At 46.4% G+C, this 20,025-nt stretch overlaps 1 protein-coding gene across 1 annotated transcript; it reads right to left on the bottom strand.

Moving 5' to 3' along the window:
* Positions 1–4,203: 4,203 nt before the first annotated feature.
* cadm3 (cell adhesion molecule 3) lies at positions 4,204–18,422 on the bottom strand. The gene is made up of 7 exons (XM_068734778.1): positions 18,386–18,422; positions 17,911–18,081; positions 17,184–17,274; positions 11,388–11,560; positions 9,967–10,011; positions 7,315–7,440; positions 4,204–4,382 (listed from the first exon to the last, which is right to left on the bottom strand). Exons 1-7 carry the CDS (start codon positions 18,420–18,422, stop codon positions 4,264–4,266), a joined length of 762 nt encoding a protein of 253 aa, XP_068590879.1. The 3' UTR covers positions 4,204–4,263.
* Between the last annotated feature and the right edge of the window lie 1,603 nt (positions 18,423–20,025).

The raw sequence follows: 20,025 nt of genomic DNA on the forward strand, positions 1-20,025 counted from the left end.
ACAAATTAACATACATGACAGCACTATTCTCATGTGATATGGATATTTATTCAAAAGGAAGACTTTTCATCCAAAAAAAATAATCGGTCTGAGAACAAAGACGCTGTTTTAGTCATCGAAATCATAATAACGTTTTGTGTGAATGCAACACACGTAGGAGTGTCTCCGGGGTCTGTTTGGGTCGATTAATACACACCTCACACTCATACACAAACACACATACACACACATATGCACAAATACACCAAAGTCACAGACGTCACGCCTGCCATGCGTACCCGGATATGTGTGTGGATGTGTATGTACCCAAAGTGTGTGTGCGCAAAGTGTGTATGGTCGCGCTTGTAAGAGTATCCAGTAAAGGCAACACTATATATACATGAACTAATAGAGAGAGAAAAAAAAACATGGTTGTTGAAACAATAAAATGCGAAAAACAAATTTTCTAACCTCCAAGATTTGGAAAAAAAATCTAATTTAAAAAAGAAAGACAATGATTATCAATTGAACTGAAAGTGACACATTTAAGATTATGCACACCGTTTACAAAACATAATTTAAAAATCAAGTTGTTCATACTACAAAAATGAAGAGATGACTGGCAGCTAGTGTGCGACTGCCTGAAGAGGAGTTGGTGAGAGTCGAGTGGCGGGGCGGGAGAGCTGGGCCTGACTGGAGGAGGTAAAGAAAAGCTGCTGTTTGCTGGCATCTGGTGACAGCTAGTGATTACTGCACTGACGCCGTGAAATATGAATTAAGACGTCCCAATGTCAACGCCACCGCACCCCCGTTCACCGGTTTGATGCAGCAGAACGAGTCCTGCTCCCTCAGCTCTCTCTCAGTATCATCCAGACGGCTGCCGTGCCGAGGAGGCGCTGGCGGGTTTAACTGGGACGCGGTCTATGTTTGCAGAGCAGAGAGCAGCGGGGGGTGGGGGGGGGGGGTCAGTCGGGCAGACCGCCCCGCTCCTGTCTCAGGAGAGAGATGCTCGTCGGCGCTCCTCATCTCCAACACTATCTACATTTCCAACCTTTTCTCATGCAAGCTACATGCTAGCACATTAACTAAGACGAAGGACAGGACGATAAATTACAGGCAAATACAGGTCCATTAGTTTTTAAAAGACACTACACTTTGTCGAGTATGAGGCAGGTGTTTCTTTTTCCTCCATTCACAGAGCAGAATCAGACTGGGGTTAGATACAAATCAAAAGGTCACTCCTCAAAGTGGACAAAGAGCTCTGTGAGACACAGCCCAAACAGCCTCTGGTCTGCAGACAAGAACGCTAACGCTGAAGGGTGTAGTAGAGCAAACGTGGGAATAAACAGTGTTCTGAAGTCTTTGAAATATTCAAGTTGTCTGGTGCAAACAGTCTCCAACAGAACACTGGTTAAAAGGTCAAGTTTAGGCCAGCGTCGCCCCTCCCCGAAATTCCAACCGAGAGCTCTAGGAGGGGACAAAAAAAAAAGTCAAAATACAGCAGCTGACCCTGCTTCAGGTCGCGTTACCCTTTGTAGTATAGCTAGCTTATAGACGCACTAGCCGGGCCACTTGCTTTTTAAAGTAGCTAAGCTAGGGAGCAGTTAACAACAATGCGGGGAAAGGTACGAAAAGCACGATCCCTGAACGTTCCCAAAAAAAAAAAAAGGGGGCGTACAAAAAAAACAAACTATCACAGACATGATCGTCTAGTAAACTGACAACAGCAAATGGATTCCTCTCAAAGAACACCGCCCCAAAAAAAGTGCCGCAGAGAGCCATCAAGCGCACGCCAGCAAAACCGAGAGACGCTACCTCTACTCGTACGTCTGCGGACTCCGGAATGAGACGGAGACCGGCAAGGAGAACCGGACATCGATTAGAGATGAAGGGCGGGGAAGGAGTGATGAGAGGAGGAGAGACGGGGGTGAAGGTGGATCAGGACACAGACGAGATGATTGATTAAAGAATGGGAAGAAATGGACGAGTGGAGCGGAGGGAAGGAGAGGAAAAAAAAAAAAAGAGAGAAAGAGAAGAGGACATTTACGTTCCTCAATGACTTTCTTCAGTGTTAGTGCTGCCCAGACTCCAGCTCGGGCACCCGGCCCACAAAGCCGAACCTTGGCATGCGTACAGTCTGGAGCCCAGAGCCTCTTAGTTAGATTGCAATCAATCTCCACGACCGGGCCAAGTGGAGCTTGCCAGGGCGAACTCCCAACCTTAATAAAACACCGTTCATTTATGGGAACCTTTTGCTAAGCTGGCGAATGATTCCTGCTTGCAATAACACTCACACACACACACACACACACACAAAAGAAAGAAACAATAACAGAAAAAAGGTTTTTCCTTTTAGGTTTTCTTTTGCCAGGAAGTTTGTTATAATGCATGTAGGCAGTCCTGTTCGGGCCCCCGCAGTGGAAAGCAAGCGAGCATTTTTCACCTCCCAGAAGCAGCGACGGTGCCAGCTTCTTTAGAGGAAGTCATGATGTCACTACTCAATGAATACAGCGCCAGGTGGCCCTCGCCAAGACAAGCAGTCTGCTGCAGGGAGAAAGATGGCGGGAGTGGAGCCGCGCGTTCAGCGGGGCCGAGTGGAAGGAAGACCACGTGCGCCGGGGCAGTGCTACTCCAGCAGAACGCCACCAAACACTTTGACACCTTTTTGTTCCCCACGAAGCTGCGTTCGACAGAGGGTTATTTTGCTACAGTTCAGTGTTTGGGAGCAGAGGGCCGACAAAAGCAAGGCGGGGGGGGGGGGGGGGGGGGGGGGGGTTCGACACTGAATGTGGCGCACGGGGAAAAACAAAAGTAAAGAGACAGCATCAAAAACATGAACCTCAAAATCGAGAAAACACAAGTCGGAAACATTGGATGTATGGACTCCTGGACTAACAGACCGACAGACACTGTAAACTGTTAACACTGACAGTAACACACTGAGACGCTGACGAGAGGAAACCTCTCACAAGTCCCGAAAACCAAAAACCGAAAAGAAAAAGAAATAAAAAAAAAAGAAGGAAAACATTCCTCGTACAAATATTTTGCAGTTAAGGTTAGTTTTCATCGCAACATCACCGTTGTTATTTTAATTTATTTTTTCCCAGATATTGATAGTTTTGAACTCTGCATTTCCACGCATGTAATAAAAACAGGCAGGCTTTTTTTTTTTTTTTTTTTTTCCTTTTTTTTTTTTTTTGGAGTATATACGTTACTGTAATGCAGTAACAGACTGTATGAGATACAGGGAGATGTAGAGAGAGAAAGAGAAGAGGGACAGAGGAAGGAGAGAAGAGAGAGTGTATTTACAGCACACCAAACATTGTTCTGTCAAGTAAAAAGAATGCTATATAATTCTATATATATATATTTATATATGTATACTGGAGCCCCTTGGCTTGGTAACGCAAGGCAGGGAATGCTATTGTTGCATGTTGTGTTGGTGCTGCGCTGTGGGAAATGCAACGGCTTGTACCAGGGTGTGTGGTGGCGCAGGAAGAGGTTCGATGGCATGAAAAGATTAAACTGAGAGAGAGAGGAGAGATTATGTTTGTCAGTGATAATGTACTTTGGATGGATTTGTCTGCCACTACAGTGTTTACAGAGGGACACTGCCTCGTTAGATGGAAAGAATGAGGACAAACAAAACAAAAAAAATGTTAAAAGACGGAGTCGGGTTTGGTTTAAATGTTGAGGAGACAGGTTTTTTTGCGAGGTGTGACAAGTGAAGTATCAGCTCCGGGATGCCGGAATGTGAGTTTACAATTTTGCTTTTTCGAGGCGCTGACAGTTAGAAGTAGGATACGTGTGTGAAAGTGTGTTAACGTGTCATTCAGAAAGAATTCAGACGTGTTAGTACAGAAGGAGGCTCGTGTTTGTTAATCTGGGAATCTACGAGCATTCAAGTCCGCGTGAGAAGAGTTTTCCCCCAAAACTGACTCGTGTGTGTATGTTCGAGAGTGTGTGTGTGTGTGTGTGTGTGTGTGTGTGTGTGTGTGTGTGTGTGTGTAACTTCAGTTCATCCGTATGTCAGTGCAAATTCTCACTTCCCTGTATCAATGCAAAGAGGGTCGCACCAGCTCAACACATCTCTGGATCCTGCCCACAGTTCCTCCCCTCCCATCACCCCTCCAACCGAGTGAAGAACTGAAGCGTCGTGAAAACAAATGGAGGTTGTGTTTCTAACCCCCCCCCACCCCACCCCTCCTCCCCCCCTCCCCCACATCACTCCTGCCCCCTCCCCTAATCCACATCCTCCAGCTTTCTCCTCCTCCCGTCCTCTGTCTAGATGAAGTACTCCTTCTTGTCCTCTGCTCCGGAGTGGCCTCCCTCTGCGTTGATGATGGCCGTGTCCGCGTCGGGGGCGTCGTCCGAGCCCTTTGCCTCGTGGGTCAGATACGTTCCTGTGGAAGGAGAGAGTCAAAGAGACACGAGAGAGAGAGAGAGAGAGACAGAGAGAGAGAGACAGAGAGGGAAATAAGATTGCTGAGGCAGTAAAAGTCAAACGGACAAAAAGACAAAAGGCCACGGACTGTTATAAACAGCGGAGTTGCGAGATGTTCCAATATGATGTCTAAATTATAACTTCAGGTGCTTTCGATAACCTTTGACGCTTCTTTTTCCTCTATTGTTGTTGAATTACTATGTAGTACAATTTTCTCTAGTTTGTGGGAACACTAGGACACAAAAAGTCCACGGAACTAATAAAAACAATGTGTTTATCTGGATACAGGAGTTGTCCATGGAGTTCTTTTTTGGTCATAACTAAGGAAAAAGTTAAAGTCGACTGATTTTTTTTTTTTTTTATTAACCCAACAATCCTGTGTCTGCAGGTCCAAGGACGTTTAGATGGATAGGTTAGAAACTGGGCTTAATTCATTTTTATCTATAGATTATATATATCCGTAGTTTTCCCAGCGTTTCAATGAATGTATTTCAATGTTCCTAGTTAAATATATAGTTTAATGTATTTTTTTCAAACAGAGGTTACTCTAGACTAGTGGTTCTCAACTGGTCTGTCTGCGGGACCCACCATCACCCCTTAATGACAAAGCCGCGACCCAAATTTTCAACTTCTCAAATGTATTTAGTGAAAAGATGGAGCAGTTTGAACAGGTCCTCTCATGTAGTCGGTGTTGTACTTGCGTTTCACTCAATTAGCATGAAAACAAACTTTGTGGGTGTTCTTCTATACTGTGTCTATTAGCATTACAAGGCATTGACGCCAAATACTGTTAAGGAGTGTGAATAACTTCGCTGCATAAAAAATCCCCTTCAAAATAAAAGCACAGGATCTTTTTTTTTTTCTCCCACCAGTTGAGAATCACTGCTCTAGACATCTAAAAGCTTTTCAGCCCAAGATATCGAGACGTCTTTCGACCTCCAAATCCACAAATCAGTACTTAAAGGGCTCCATCAAGCCTGAGTCATCCAAGTAAAACCCTGTCCCGTGGTTCAGGGAGTTCATATTCTGCAGGTGACTTTCTCGCTAAGATTCAAAGAGCAACTTCGCAACTTCTTTTTGCTGTTTTTTTGATGGGCAGCAGCAAAGCGGAGCCAGCCCTGTAAATGTGAAACTCTGTCCGTGACTGAGTGAAGAGTGAAAACTGGGAAACAAGGAACAAGCTCCAACAGTCCTCACTCACAGGAGGCTTTTACAGCCTCCAGTGATCATACACGACCCAGACGTGTTCTCCTAGTGATCATATTTCTACTTTTATACCTCACTTTTTAAGTGAGCATGACAAGGCATTCTTTGAAATAACAGTTTGATTATTTTGTCAACCTACTTTTAAAGGAGAATTTTGGGGTTTCTAGCAGAACGTGTTAACATGCTTCAATGTTCATGAAACACTTTATTTTCCTCATACTGTCTGTCTGAGTATACCTGTATTAAACCTGTATTATTATTATTAAACCTCCATCTGAAACGCTTTGTTTTAGCGCCTGTCTTATTAAGCCCCCCCCCCCCCCCCCCCCCCCCCCCCCCCCCCCCCCCCCCCCCCCCCCCCCCGCCCCCCCCCCCCCCCTTCTGAAAAAGCCAGTCTGCTCTGATTGGTCAGCGTTTAACGGTCTTCCACATCTGCGCTGTCCCCGTCTTCACATCGCCGCTGCAGTCGGGGACTCACAATGTGTCATCTGCACAGATTAGCAGTGTAACTACTGGTGACTGCATACACATACAATAGTTGATATCATTTTAATACTTTCACAGTACTTATACAGCACCAACACCTGCTCTACCATTACAATAATGTATGGTAATCTCATTTTCTGCAATACGGGACCTTTAAAGAGATCCAAACTTTGGTAAAAACCTTGGAAAGTATTGCTTTCCGAGCACTATCCTCTAAGTGCACATATTGCTAGTTGTTTCATCGATTGCTTTTATGCTTCATTAGTGAGAACTATCTGCATTTACTCTCGCATAATGGCAACGAAATGACAGAGAATGACCCATTTTCATGTACTACGGTCCGTGTAATTGCCCGCTCCTCTGCTGGCCCTTAAACTCGCACACATTTAAGTCACCAGACAGTGAGGCGCTTCACACTATCACCCCCCCGAGGTCCTACCCCTCCTCTACACAGGTGCATTAACCAACCTGGAGGGAGTCAATAGGTGCAGCGACACGGACACGATCCCTCACAGACTTGGCATCTGTGAACACTGGCCACCGAGTGTTCAATATTCTGGACCAGCTGTGGCGCACTGGGGCGGCGGGAGGTGGGCGAGTGTTTATCAACCGAGCCACCTGGGTGCTGAAACGCGTTTAGTGCCTTTTAAATTTCACCTGTCTCCGGCTGGAGCTGAGACATTTGAATTAGCTTTGTTCTCGTTTGTTTATGTGTTTAAAAAGGGCGTTTTTGAGATCTGAATAAGAGTGAAACGAAAGACAAAGAAATGCTGTTTTGTTGTCTCCCACGCACAAAGCACACGAGCAACAGGGAAACTAACCGACACCATGAACAGCTCCAAATGCGTCACTTTATTCCCAATATTTGACTTTATAAACTACGCTGCAGAAATCTCGCTGGCGTCAGGAAATCTTATCTCACATCTGAACTAAAATGTATAAAAAGGCAATGAATAAACATTCACTTATTGTCTTTCATTCAATTTATGCTTTGAGAGTAAAATAAGAGGTTTATGCACATATAGGTGTGAGTGCATTTGCATCTCTGTGCATTTGTATGCATATGCATGTTTGTACGTGTGAGATCCAATCTTGAGTACGCATGTATCCATATTTATGCGAGTGTATCTCGGCGTACGCTCATGCATGCATGCATGAGTGCGTCCCCGTGTATCTGTGTGGGTGTGTCAGCAGGTGACCTTTGTGTCTGATGAGGTATCTGCCGAGGACGATGAGGAGGCAGAGCAGGATGAAGACGATGACGGCAACCACCCCTCCGATCACGGCGTGGTCCACACCCGAAGAAGTCGACATGGCTGTGGGGTCTTAAGAAGAGGGTTTTGGGGAGGGAGAGGAGAGGAGAGGAGAGGAGAGGAGAGGAGAGAGGAGAGGAGAGGAGAAATGGTAGTCGTGTGGTAAAGATAACATGGGAGACATAATGAGAGCGGGAAAGGGAGAATCGATGAGAAAGACAAAGAGCGATAAGAGTATGAGGGAGAAAAGGGGATAAATAAGGGGAGAGAAGGGAAAGAGAGACAGAGATTTAGAGCGGAGAGGGAGGAGGGGGGGAGACGTATGAATATTGGTGGAAACGGGAGACAGATGATGAAAGGCAGTAGAAACAGAGAACGAGAGAGAGAGAGAGAGAGAGAGAGAGAGCGAGAGAGAGAGAGAATAATGGGGAGAGTGACAGAGAGAAGGCAGAAAGAAAAGAAAAGAACAGGGGAGCGGAGAATACTTGTCAATATATAATACCCCGGCACAGCGGCAAACCTTCAGAAGACAAAGACAAGGATATGAAGAAAAAAAAAAAAAGAAAAAAAGCCAGGCGAAAGAAAAAAGGGGGCCACCACGTCACCCTTCATTAAAGATTGTTCGTGACTAACATGCAACAGGATTGCAAAGTGTACCCACCAAGTCCCAAGCACTTGTAAGGACCTTGTGGGAACAAAGGCTGCTGATGTCGGGTGAAATCACTGCCCCCCCCCCCCCTTTTTGTGCTCCTCTGTGGACTGAGACGCTCTGAAAACACTCAGTCGAGAGGAATCCGAGGCCGGATTAACAACCAGGGAATGTGGGGCGACTGCTCCAGCACCCCAAAAAGCCCCCCCGATTCTGATTTTGTGAGCATTTGGTTCCATCGTCGATGCGAGTTTAATCCAACCACGGTGGATCCCAAATTATAAAGTCAGTATACTCAAGTATATTTTCTGAAAGCAGATATACTTTAATGTACTTTTAATTAAAAAAAAAAATGGAGTTTCCTTGGCTTTGTGTTTAAAGTTTCTTTGGAAACTGCCAAAAAAAAGGCTCCATTTAATGTGTGTTTAAACATAAAATATGATTAGTATCAGTGTTAGACTTCAAGTATTATGCTAAAGTATATCTTTTTTGATCATACTAAAGTATAATTAGTTTACTTTTAGTGAATACAAAAGCACAAAACGCACCCGTCTGTCGTCATGCACTTATATTACGTATTGTCAATATAATACTTTTATACGAGCAGAAATATACGTGTACTCTTGTAGTCTGCTTACATAGTTAACAACTGACATCCGACAAGCTGAAGTCCAGTTCTCCTCGTCTCCGAAAAGGCTGAGGTGCAAGTTTTTCACCCAACAGCAGAGATTTGATATTTTCTGTTTGCCTCGCTTCAGCCACTTCAGCTACTCGCCCCTCAGAGGAGAAAGCAATCTATGCAGAAATAAGTTGATACATCATTTATTTCGCCTGACTTTTCAAACCGGATCAGACGCTGGGTGTCACTTTTGAAAGGCACAACTCTACAGCAGCACTTGTCATACCGTAAAAATAGACCTTTTTTTTTTTAAAGATGGAACGTAAAGGAATGAGAGTTGGAGAGAAGACACTGCACTTTGTGAATGTTTGAGGGGTCAAACCAATGTGAAGGGGCAAGGACTCAACCGAGCATATGGGGAAACAGCTAGCTCACACACCCAACAGCCACTGACAAGCAGAGGAATGAAGGCAGCACTGAAACTGAAGAGGGAAGGAACACATTACAACCAGCCGGGACACAAACTGATGGACTGAACGGCCAATTTTAGAGGAAAAAAAAGTCACATTTCAGCCAGTTAGCGAAGTGAAGGGGCATGACAACAGCTAGCCAGAGGCCAGCCACAGACAGAGAACAGAGAGAAGAGGGGAGGGGAGGGGTGGTGGGGAGAGTGGAGACTCTGAGCACCAGTCAGAATGAGACACACACACACACACACACACACACACACACACAGAAAGTCAAACACACACACACTCTGGCTGGCCGGCGTGGAGGTGAGAGGGGCATGCTGACGAGGCGAGACTGAGAATGAGCCCATAAATCCTGCTGTCAGCATCAAAGGAAAGCAGACAAGACCCAAGAACACCTCGGAGCCTGGATCCCCCACCCCCACCACCCCCACCACCACCCCACCTAGCACACACACACACACACACACACATAGACATATATAGAGACACGCACAAAGAGGAAGTGGAACACTGTGTATACGACTTGTACCACTTAAGGGGTCACGCTCGTGTGTGTGCGTAGATAGATGTTAGTGCCCGACGTGAATGTGTGTGTGTGTGTGTGTGTGTTTTGAGCCTGTGTCTGAGCATGTATGGCCAACAACAAAGCATTACGTGGGCAGCAGTCTGAAATATTCATCCCTCCACTCTGAAGTTCAAAGTGTCCCTAGACTTTTTTTCCCAGAGTGACAGATAGGCAAAAGCAGACAGAGCTACAGACAGTCAGACCTACAGGTCGACAGACAGACAGACAGGTGGGACGAAAAGTGAGAACGACAGAAAGTCAGAACGACAGATGACTGGTGGAAAAGTTATACCTGCACTGTTGTCGGCAGCATCTTCTGAAGTGGATGAGTAGATGGCTTGTTGGATGTTTAGATTGATGGATGAGTGGATGGATGGGTGGATGGTTGGTGAGATGAGTGGAGGAGTGTGTGTTTGGGGGGGTATCGGGGGGGGGGGTTAGGGATTATCAACAGGAGGAAAGAGGAAAACAAGAAAAAAAAAAGACATGAAACAGCTGTGAAACGGCCACACGAATGCACTTTTCCTTCATTGTGCTTCTGCAATTCTTCTCTCGCTGTCAGCTTTGAGTATGTGTTTGTGTTTGCAAGTGTGTTTAAGCATGTAAAACAAACTCCCAGTATCCTTGACTGCTACACGATGCAAGCACAGTTTGTGTATTGAGAAAAAAAAAAAAATAGCAAAGTAGTAGCTTGAATGGTGTTTGTTTTTCCACTCCATTGTTAAGCTTCTCGCATCTCTTTTGTGTGTGTGCAAGTGTGTAAACTCAGATGGTTTTACCTGTGAAAGTGTAAACTCCATCCAGCCGGACGGAAACTGAGGGAGTAAGGGAGGAGGCGGGGGAGGGGGGGGAGGGATTGCCGGTGGACGGAGCGATGCTCGGGGGGGAGGAGGAGGGAGAGAGTGGCAGGTCGGGGAAGAGGGCGTTGGAGAGGGTGGTGGTGGAGAATTGGGAGATGGTGGTCGACGCGTCAGCCGCGGCGGAGTTGGGGTCGGAGGGGGAAGAGGTGGGGGTGAGGTCAGGAGGGGAGGAAGCAGTGGAGGTGGAGGTGGGGGTGAGGTCAGGAGCGGAGGAGGAAGTGGAGGTGGAGGTGGAGGCGAGGTCAGGAGGGGAGGAGGAAGTGGAGGTGGGGTCAGGAGGGGAGGAGGAAGTTGGAACAGAGCTGGAGCTAGAGAAGACGTCATGAGGAGAGGAGGTTGGGAGGGAGGAGGTGGAGGAAGAGGGAGAGGTTGGAGAGTCGAGGAAGGACGGGGTGGTGTCTGGGGAGTCTGGGTCCAAGGGATCTTGGAAGGAGGAGGAGGAGGCATAGGAGAAGGAGGAGGAGTGGGAGCAAGCAAGCAAAGCGCAAAAATGGCCACGGATCGAACGAACGGGACACATAATAGTGAAAGGGAAAAAAGCGCAAGAACGAGCGATAGCGGTTGGATGGCAAGCGGTGGCGTTGGTGATGGTGGCGCGGTTGGATGAGAAAGAAAAAAGAAAAAAAAACACAAACAAAAAACGGGAGGAAAGAAACGAAAGAAACGAAAGAAAATCAGAAGAGAAGAAAAGATGGAAGTACAAGCAAAAGCCACAACAAACGACAGAAATAAAGAAACGTGATGAAGAAAAGTAAAAGAAGAAGACATCTCAACTCTTTCTCTACATCAGTCCACCTCTTCCCCACCACACATTTTTCATTCTTCTTTCCCGCCGTTCACTTTTCATTATTACCTTGCACCAGGAGTGTGTACTCCCCCTGGCTGTTCCCTATGTCGTTGTCGGCAAGGCAGAGGTAGACGCCATTATCTGATTTATTGAGCCTCTCGAAGTGCAAGAAAGCACCGTCGACTTTGGCCATCGGGGGGAGCTCTCCGTCCTTCTTCTCCCATATGTAGGAGGTGGGCCTGTTGAGACAGGAGAAGAGAAAGAGAAGACACGAAGGATGAGTCCCGAGTTGAACTATACATGCTCTGCAAATTCCAAAAAAAAAGAAAAAAGAGAGAAAAAAGTATACTAAGTAAAAGTAAAAATCAAAAGAGGGGCGAAGCGCTGAGAGGAGAAGGGAGCTATGACAAGCGCTGCAGGACAAAGAAAAAATATGATGAAATGATCAAGGGTAGGAGTATAAATTGAAAGAAAAGAAATGGTTGGAAGTGAGGGGAGGCTTGGAGGAGTGAAGACGGAAAAAAGAAAAGATGAAACCAGGGGAGCAGAGAAAGGGATAACAAATAAGAGAAAGAGATGGATGTTGCTGTAAGAAAAACACCAGAGAAGGGACTGAGGGAGAAAATGAACGATTGACAGAGAGTTGAGGAAAGTTGTCGCAGCAGACGGTAAAAAAAGTGGGAAAAAAAAAAGGAACGATGAAGAAGATGATGGAAAAGGAGGACGGGGTTGGGAGGAGTGGCGCAGCTGGAAAAAAAGAAAAGAGATTAAAAAAAGATGGAGGGAGAAGAAGACAACAGAACGAAGATCAGCATTTCAAATCAGCCTGCGTTAAAAAAAAAAAAAAAAAGAAGAAAATCCATTCTGCATAACAGATTGTGTATGAGAGAGATAGCGAGACGTGTCTTGATAAAAGAATCAATTATGTAAATGTAGGAGTCCTTAAGCGCTGTACAGTAATTACAATGACGGGGGAGACTGAAACGGGGACAGACCTGAATGGGCTGGACTGATTAATCGCTCTTGGAAATGTGGAAAAAATCCCTCAGCGACACCTAAAGGTGCAATCTGTAGACTCACGATGGAGGCCAGGTGGCCTTTTGTGCTCGGAAAGGCACGAACAATACATCTCTTTAGACCAATATCTTAAATTCTAGTTGGATGTTTCAAAAAATGTAAAATAATTCTGTCTGTTGATGCTGCCGGGCAAAAATTGAAAGCTAATGAGAAACATCGTCTGCTCCCTTGACACCTGCTGCTGAGCAAACACTTGGGAGACTGTGGACTTAGTATGAAGCTCAAAGTTTTTGAAATACGTGTCTTTTTTTTTTAGGAATATAAATCCTAAAAAAAAAAACTGCTTCAGCATTCAGGCAAAATGAATTTTGAAGCCATGCAGTTAAAAACAAGCGTGTCATTGTCATGTTTGGCTACATCGTGTGGTTACCTGCAATAAACCGGAGTCAGCTGTTGCACTACACCGCCTCCAAATGTTGGATAATATGCAATTAACTGAACAATTAACTTCTCATTCACAGGCTGTAACTGGTGCAGTGTTATTACACATAACGCTCAAAAAGTCAATCGCCGTATTACAGCAGGTGGTTTAAGTGCGGGAAGCGGATTGGTCGGACGGCGGCTGATGATTCCCCGCACCGTGCATGCGTGTCTAAAAAAAATTTTTAAAAAAAATCTACGTTTGTATTCACGGCTACGAGCTCCGCCAAGGTAGAAGCTTCTCAATTAGCACGCATGCATTAATAAACACTGCACAAAAGTCATGATACGCTTGAAGACATTCTTTATTGCAATTATGGGTACTTTGGAGCTGCATATTCCTCCCTCTCCCAGCTGTAATTACTATCACGGTAAAGAATGCGCTGTTGGGTGTTTTTTTGCTAAACTATGTTAACGTTATAAAAAAAAAAAAAAAAACCTTTGTAATTTGAACACTTATTTCTACCAACAGTATCTGGTGTCTGATCAGTATTTGTTTTTTACAGTTAGAGGTTATTAAAGGATGGAGCTGGTATTACGTTATATTCTTCTTATGTTCAACTCTCAGTACTACCCTGTCTGAGGCACTCAGGCTCAAGGCCGCTGGTTCCAGAAGACGGACATATTCAAAGCTGCTCTAATCATTTATAGAAACAGCGGATGAAATGACTAGTCGTCCGACTCCGCGCTTCACCTCGGTGGAGTGTTTCAGCTTTTCTCAGCTCTTGCTTTTACAGCCCACAGTTTAATGGTAACGTTGCTCCGTGTCTGCCAGCTGCGTAAATAAACAAGCCACTGTTTGCATACTCCTCGGCTATAAAAACTTTATAAGGTGATAGAATGTGTTGTTGACGGAGTGTTGCGCTGCCCCTAAGTGGACAAAAGCGTAACTTATTGTGTCTTTTCAAAACAGGGCATAGTGTTTTCTTAAAAGAGCTGAGGACTCAAACAGGAGGACAAGTAGTGCTTTGGTTGGGGACTATTTTCAGCTGCGGATTAATACACATTTGTATGTAGATTTGACTCGGAATAAACCATCGTAACAAGAAACAGGTCATAGTGCGGCTCATTGATGAGTTTGGAGCAGAATAAACTTCATCAGACTGAGACAATACTTCTCTGTTGAAGTGTCTCCATAACTGTCACATTTAAAAATGAAGAATGACGTGATGCTGATAATACACATATGGAAATATCATGTAAAAGAACAGGGCCTAATAAATCATTTTACATATACGGTTATGATCACAGACTCTCCACTTTATTTTAGTATTTTGGGTGTAATGTTTTTGCCAAAAAAGGAGCAAAATAAACAAAGGATAAGATCAATATGACTGGCAGCATCATTATTATTATTATTATCATGACTTCTTATGGCCCCGATGACCGTTTAGGGAGAGGCTGACTTTGTGACAGCCCTACTTGTGAGTAATACATTCCTTGTCGGTTTTGGATTTGTTAGCAGCAAGAGAAATATAGCATGCGGCCGGCCTTATCCTTTTACAGGGTTGCAGATTACCGTAATCCTGTTACATGTCACCTGCCGTATTCTAACCCTGGTCGTGACCTCGCTCACACGAGGACGCTCGCACGCGATAGATCTCCGTTATGCAAAAAAGCCTCTTTTTTTTTTTTATGAAACTTCAAATGTGAAAAGTCTCTGTTAAATGATTCAAGCTCAGATATGTGATGCAAGCACTCCCGGGCCGTTTGTGATGGAATAAACGGGAAATATAAAAAGAATGTCGAGCACGAATTCCTTTCTCTTCTATTAGAAAGCTCTTGCTGCCGGGCGTCAAGGAAACACAGTATTGAATTTGATACGGTAAGTTATTCTTTTGAACCTGACAGGATGTGACCACGGAGAGAAAATAGTGTGTATCACGGAACGGAGTGTGACGTTGGCTGAGTTTGATTGGGGAGGGCAGCTCGAGGGGAGGAGAGGGATGCGAGTGGCTGGGCGTGTCGTGTGGAAAGGTGTCGTCGCGGTGATTGGGTTTTGACTGACAGCTCCGGAGGGGGGGGTGGGGGGGCAACCTGTATCTGATTTGATTGGACACTAGATCATCCACAAGCAGCGGTGCACACAGCTGTGCGTGGTCCCCTTCTCGAGCACGCACACACACACACACACACACACACACACACACACACACACTTTCTCTTGTTTGCTCTCCCTCTCTCTGACTTAGTCATTCGTTGCTTGTCACCAAATCTTCCCGTCTCCTCTCCGCCCACGCTTTCCTCCGCTCCCCTCCACCTCTCTGTCTCCTGTCGGTTTGTTTTCTCTCTCCCTCTCCTTGTCATTTTTTTTTTTTTTTTTTTTTTTTTTTTTGCAGCGATCTCACGGTTTCTGTTTTCTCTATAGCCTTATTCTTCCTCTCTACATACAGCCTCTGCCACTCAGTGTACACTTTATGTAAAACCGCTCTGTGTATCGGGATCCCAGCGGGAGCTGAACCCTGGCACTGTCAGGGCCATTTTGAACTGCATGGAAGCATTTATTAGCATCGAACATGACTGCTTTTCGTACAGAACATACATAATTCACTGGCCGCTTTCATCCAGGGTGTATCACAAATAAACACATTTATATCATAGAGGTGGTCCCCGTGGGAATTGAACCCCGGGTTGCGGCACACTGTTCACGCCTTCGCTTTTCTGCTGTCGATAATTCATCGACACCCTTACTGCCTGTTAAAGCACGTTCATGCCACGACAGCCACCTCCTCCTGCCCCGCCCCCTATCTGTTCCACCTGCCAATCAAACTAACCGGCTAGTCCTATTCCTCGCCACTCCTGTGTGATGAGCCGACAGGGGAGGAGAGAGGGGAGAGGGGAGGAGAGAGGGGGGGTCGACAGGAGAGCAGAGCTGGAGGGAGATGACGAGGAGGCGAGATGGGGAGTTTGGGGGGGGGGGGGAAGGTGCGAGGAGAGATAGAGCAGAGTTATAGGATAAGATGGGGAGAGGAGGAGGAGGAGGAGGGCAAGGAGGCATCGTGACAAGACGGAGAGGAGCGAACGAGCCGTGAGTGACACAGCGGCGGAGAGATAACTGATGATGGAGGGATGGAGGGAGGCAGGGAGAGGAGAGGAAAGGAGAGTGGATCAATAGGGCTGCTTGGCTGAAGGTTCATCTATAATGCAGAAAGGCCACGGGGAAACAGTGCATTTGGGTATAGGCAGGATTTAAGACGGGGAGGGTTGCAGGTTGTTGTGTCTGTGAGTATCGGAGTTATCGTGTACACACTGTATCAGCGAACACGCGAGAGCTTGTACAAGCAGATGTTTTTGGTTTTTTTCCGCTAACGGCGCCCATGTGTGTGTTTGTGTGTACGTGTCGTGTTTGAACAAGTGCTTTCTTGCAAGAGAGGTTGTCAGAAACGAAACGTGGCGATGCGTAATTTGACACTTTTTTTTTTCAGCCTCTAAATGTGTGTGTGTGTGTGTGTGTGTGTGTGTGTGTGTGTGTGTGCCGGTCTAAAGCACCTCTGGAAATCTACCGAGGCCCTCTGGGGCAAGGACAGCAGCACCCAGCCTGCTCTGTGTGTTAGAGTCAGGGCTTCCATCAGTACATTAGCAAGAGCGAAAGAAAAGGCCAAGCTCCTGTGAGAGAGGAAGCACTGGCGTTGTGTAAGTGATAGTCTATCGGGTAATTCACTAGGCACACGAACAACAGCGAGAGATGATATTAGTCCTGGCCGTGAAGAGGCGATAAAGAGGCTACAAGCGCTATGAGGAAGACAAACCCTGAATTGACTGTCCACCAGGACCTGTCCTCATCAGAAACGATGTTCGAATAATTAAAGATACCGACGGTCAAAGACGGTTTCTTCTCACCGTGACCCCGAGCCTTCGCCGATCAGGTGGTTCGTCAGTTGCTTAAACTTGACCAGACCTTGACCATGGAGGCGGCAGCTCAGAATAAAACCGAGTCATATGAGCCGAGTCGCTGGTCGGCGGGTGCGTTTGTCAATCTGCGTTAAACAAGCACTTCGCTGAAGCTCAATTGGGAATTAGATCCGCAACGTTCACCATACGGATTTGCCACATGAACCGCTGTTGCGCCGCTGTGGCTGCGGCATACAGAATGCACTATTAGGTCGTCTCTCCCCAGTGAAATGGGAGCATGAGAGGAAGAAAGTCTTAGTTATGTCGCAAACCGCCTGAAGTTATATTGAAGTAAAAACTAGCTAATGATTCAGTCAGTCGGCAGGAGACTGTGTATGTGTGCAAGGGTGCATGTGGTGTCTACACTGTGTGTTTGAAAGTGTGTGTGCGTGCATACAGGCAGACATGGTGTGAATGAGACGTGTGTGTGTGTGCGCGTGGATGTGTGTGTGTGTGTGCGTGTGCGTTTCTTACTCGGGGTTGGCGTTGCCCGAACACTTAAGATGAAACTTCTCCCCCTCTCTCGGCAGATTGCTCTCAGGCACGATCTGCGCGTTAGGGGAATCTGTAAGTGGAAGACAAACACACAAATACACACACACACACACACACACACACACACACACACACACACACACACACACACACAGACATTATAGTTACATAACACAGGACTCATAAGCGCGCAGACGGGTACCGACAGTCTCATTCATCCCCGTCTGAAATCTACTCCCATCTGCATCCTGTAGGCGTCCCCGTCTCTCTGCCTCCCTCCATGACATAACCCCCTTACACAACGACATCGCTTTCCGTCGGGCGATGCAGTGCCGCCGCCTCGCCCACAGGGTGGCAGCACCGACACAGACTCCGCCGTGGCTCCATTTATGGTTATCGTTTCAGATGATAAACCTGCTCCTCTCATTCGCAGTGACTCAAGTCTGATCAGGTGCGCCAGCAGAGGAAGGTTGAAATGCCTGCGTGGTCATTATTACAGGTAGCTGATGTGAAACTGTTGGATCAGATATCAAACCGCAAAGGAGGAAAATATGACTCCGCTGCCTAATAACAGAGAATAACAGCAGTTTGAGCTTTAACTTTGCATCTCCCCTCTCTCTCGTCCGTCTGTCCTCTATACTCCCCCCCCCCCCCCCCCCTCCTCCCCGTGTCTCCTCTCCTCCCCCAATTTCCCCGGTTGACTCACACAACACCCGCAGAGCGCGCTCGCTCCTCTTGTCCCCCGGCGCGAGAGAGGGATGGTCGACGACGCAGGTGATGAGGGCGTTGTCGTCGCTGCGGCTCACCTCCAGGGTGAGCTCGCTGCTCACGTTGTACGTGGGATCGTCTGGAACGGGCTCCACCACGTCCGGACGTCCTGAGGTGGAGAGGGATGAGAGATGAGAGAGAGAGAGAGAGAGAGAGAGAGAGAGAGAGAGAGAGGGAGGGACAGTCAAGAGGAAGGTGTCTGCATCGTAACCAGGGACAATATCAACACCAGTACAACGCAGACACACACACACACACACACACACACACAAAAACCCACACACACTAAGGCAGCGAATAAGGTTCCTTTACTGTAATTAGGATGTGGTGGTTTCATGTTGTAGAACTGTACAGAGCTGCAGTGACCCCCATTTGTTCCAATTAAATGAAGAATGCCTTTTCTGTGCGGTTACCTTGTGCCCCTGGGTGTTTCGCGCTGCTATCTGTCATTATATGCCACAGACTCTGTGCGTCTAACAGCGCATTTACTCCCATTTCTAGAGCAAATATCAAACCTTTTCTCTCACTGCTGACTCATCCGATGGTGCGCGCACACACACACACACACACACACACACACACACACACACATAAACGTTTTATCCAATAAAATGCCATCACGGATTTTAGGGCGACCCTGTGTAAGCCATCGTATATAAAAACCTGCAGGTCCATGTTTGACTTCAAGGTAACTCGGACTACAGCAGGAGCCACATGAGGTCAGGGTGTTCATTCGTCTCTTCAGTTTAGTGGTGAGACAATTAGTAGATCAACATAAAATGTATCAACAGGTTTCATAATTCATGAATGCGTTGTAAAGTTATTTATTAAGCTTAACCTCCAGCCTCTTAAATGTGAGCGTTCACTGCATTTCTACGTTTTCTATCATTGTCCATTGAATGTCTTTAGCTTTTTGAACTGAAGTGATTTGAAAACACCATCTTGGGATCTGAAATAATGACGACGGGCGTTTTCCTCTCTTTTCTGATATCTCACAGCCTAAGCTATTAATCTATTAATCAAAAAAAGCTCATCTCGAGACCCCCGCTAGCTGCAGCCCTTAATACGCTCCATTTTCCCAAAGCGCTGTGATTTTGGTCGAATTGACTTAAGCGTATACGCTCTCGTGACAGGGTCTAGCTAACAACTCCGGGCCGTGTGAGAACCGTTTAATACGGTCAATAAGGTCATCAAATCCCGTCAGCCGTGCGCTCTGCCACGACATCCTCGTCCGTGAGGAAACACGTGCAGGGACATTTCAATCTCAAAGCTCCTTCATGGCATCTTCAAAGCTGCAAAAGTCAATGTTGCATGTTGTTAGCTCCTAATGGCAGCCAGAGTGAACTGAAAATTTCAGTTCCCAGAGTACCCAGAACTCCTGTAATGTAGCATCAGTAAACTGCTCACAGCACGCTCATGTTTCCTAACCAGGCCGGCCTGTGATGTTTCATGCAGAAGGACACCAAAGGGACGACAGAGGCCAAAGATCTAATGTTGCTAAGTCCAGCTTTCTTTGGACTCACTTTGCTGTTGCTTAGGAGACGGCTCGTGTTTCGTTCGCCGAGTACGGGGAGGCAGCTAAACCCGAGCACAGAATTTGATTTCTTTTTCGGCGAATAACGAGAATCTACAGCATCTTAGCGGCAATCTGTTGCGGCCCATGCTCGTTTCTTTTTTTTCAGAGCGATGAAACAGGTCTGTTTTTTTATGATGCAAGTGTTAAGTAATAATATGCACAGGATTTCACATTGAGACGTTTCCACATTTGATGTCGTCTCCCTTTGCGTTTTTTTTTTTTTTGGCAGCAGACGCCAGCAGTCTGGGCAGGAGGAAGAGAGAGAGAGAGAGAGAGAGAGGGAGAGAGAGAGAGAGAGAGGAGAGAGAGAGAGAGAGAGAGAAAGAACTGTGCAGGTGCTAGCGGGTCCGTGTGGCGGCGCACCGGAGTTACACCAGGTATGAAAGCATAAACACAGCGGAGACTGTCATCCCGATCTCTACTCTATTGTAAGGAAAGGAAAAAAAACACATAAAACTGGGTGGTCGGACCGTGAAA

Source organism: Cebidichthys violaceus, unplaced genomic scaffold (genome assembly GCF_023349555.1).
Source record: "Cebidichthys violaceus isolate CVI_PGR_0920_01 unplaced genomic scaffold, fCebVio1.0.p SCAF_67, whole genome shotgun sequence".
Taxonomy (NCBI): Eukaryota; Metazoa; Chordata; class Actinopteri; order Perciformes; family Stichaeidae; genus Cebidichthys; species Cebidichthys violaceus.

What these genes read in the sequence shown, in the direction of transcription:
- cadm3 (XM_068734778.1), bottom strand. Translation starts at nt 18,422, where the DNA reads ATGACAGATAGCAGCGCGAAACACCCAGGGGCACAAG. An exon ending in TCGGGCAACGCCAACCCCGA is followed by an intron (nt 11,561 to 17,183) that starts GTAAGAAACGCA and finishes CTGTCTCAACAG; the next exon opens with GCCCACCTCCTACATATGGG. An exon ending in ATACCTCATCAGACACAAAG is followed by an intron (nt 4,383 to 7,314) that starts GTCACCTGCTGA and finishes CTCCTTCCACAG; the next exon opens with GAACGTATCTGACCCACGAG.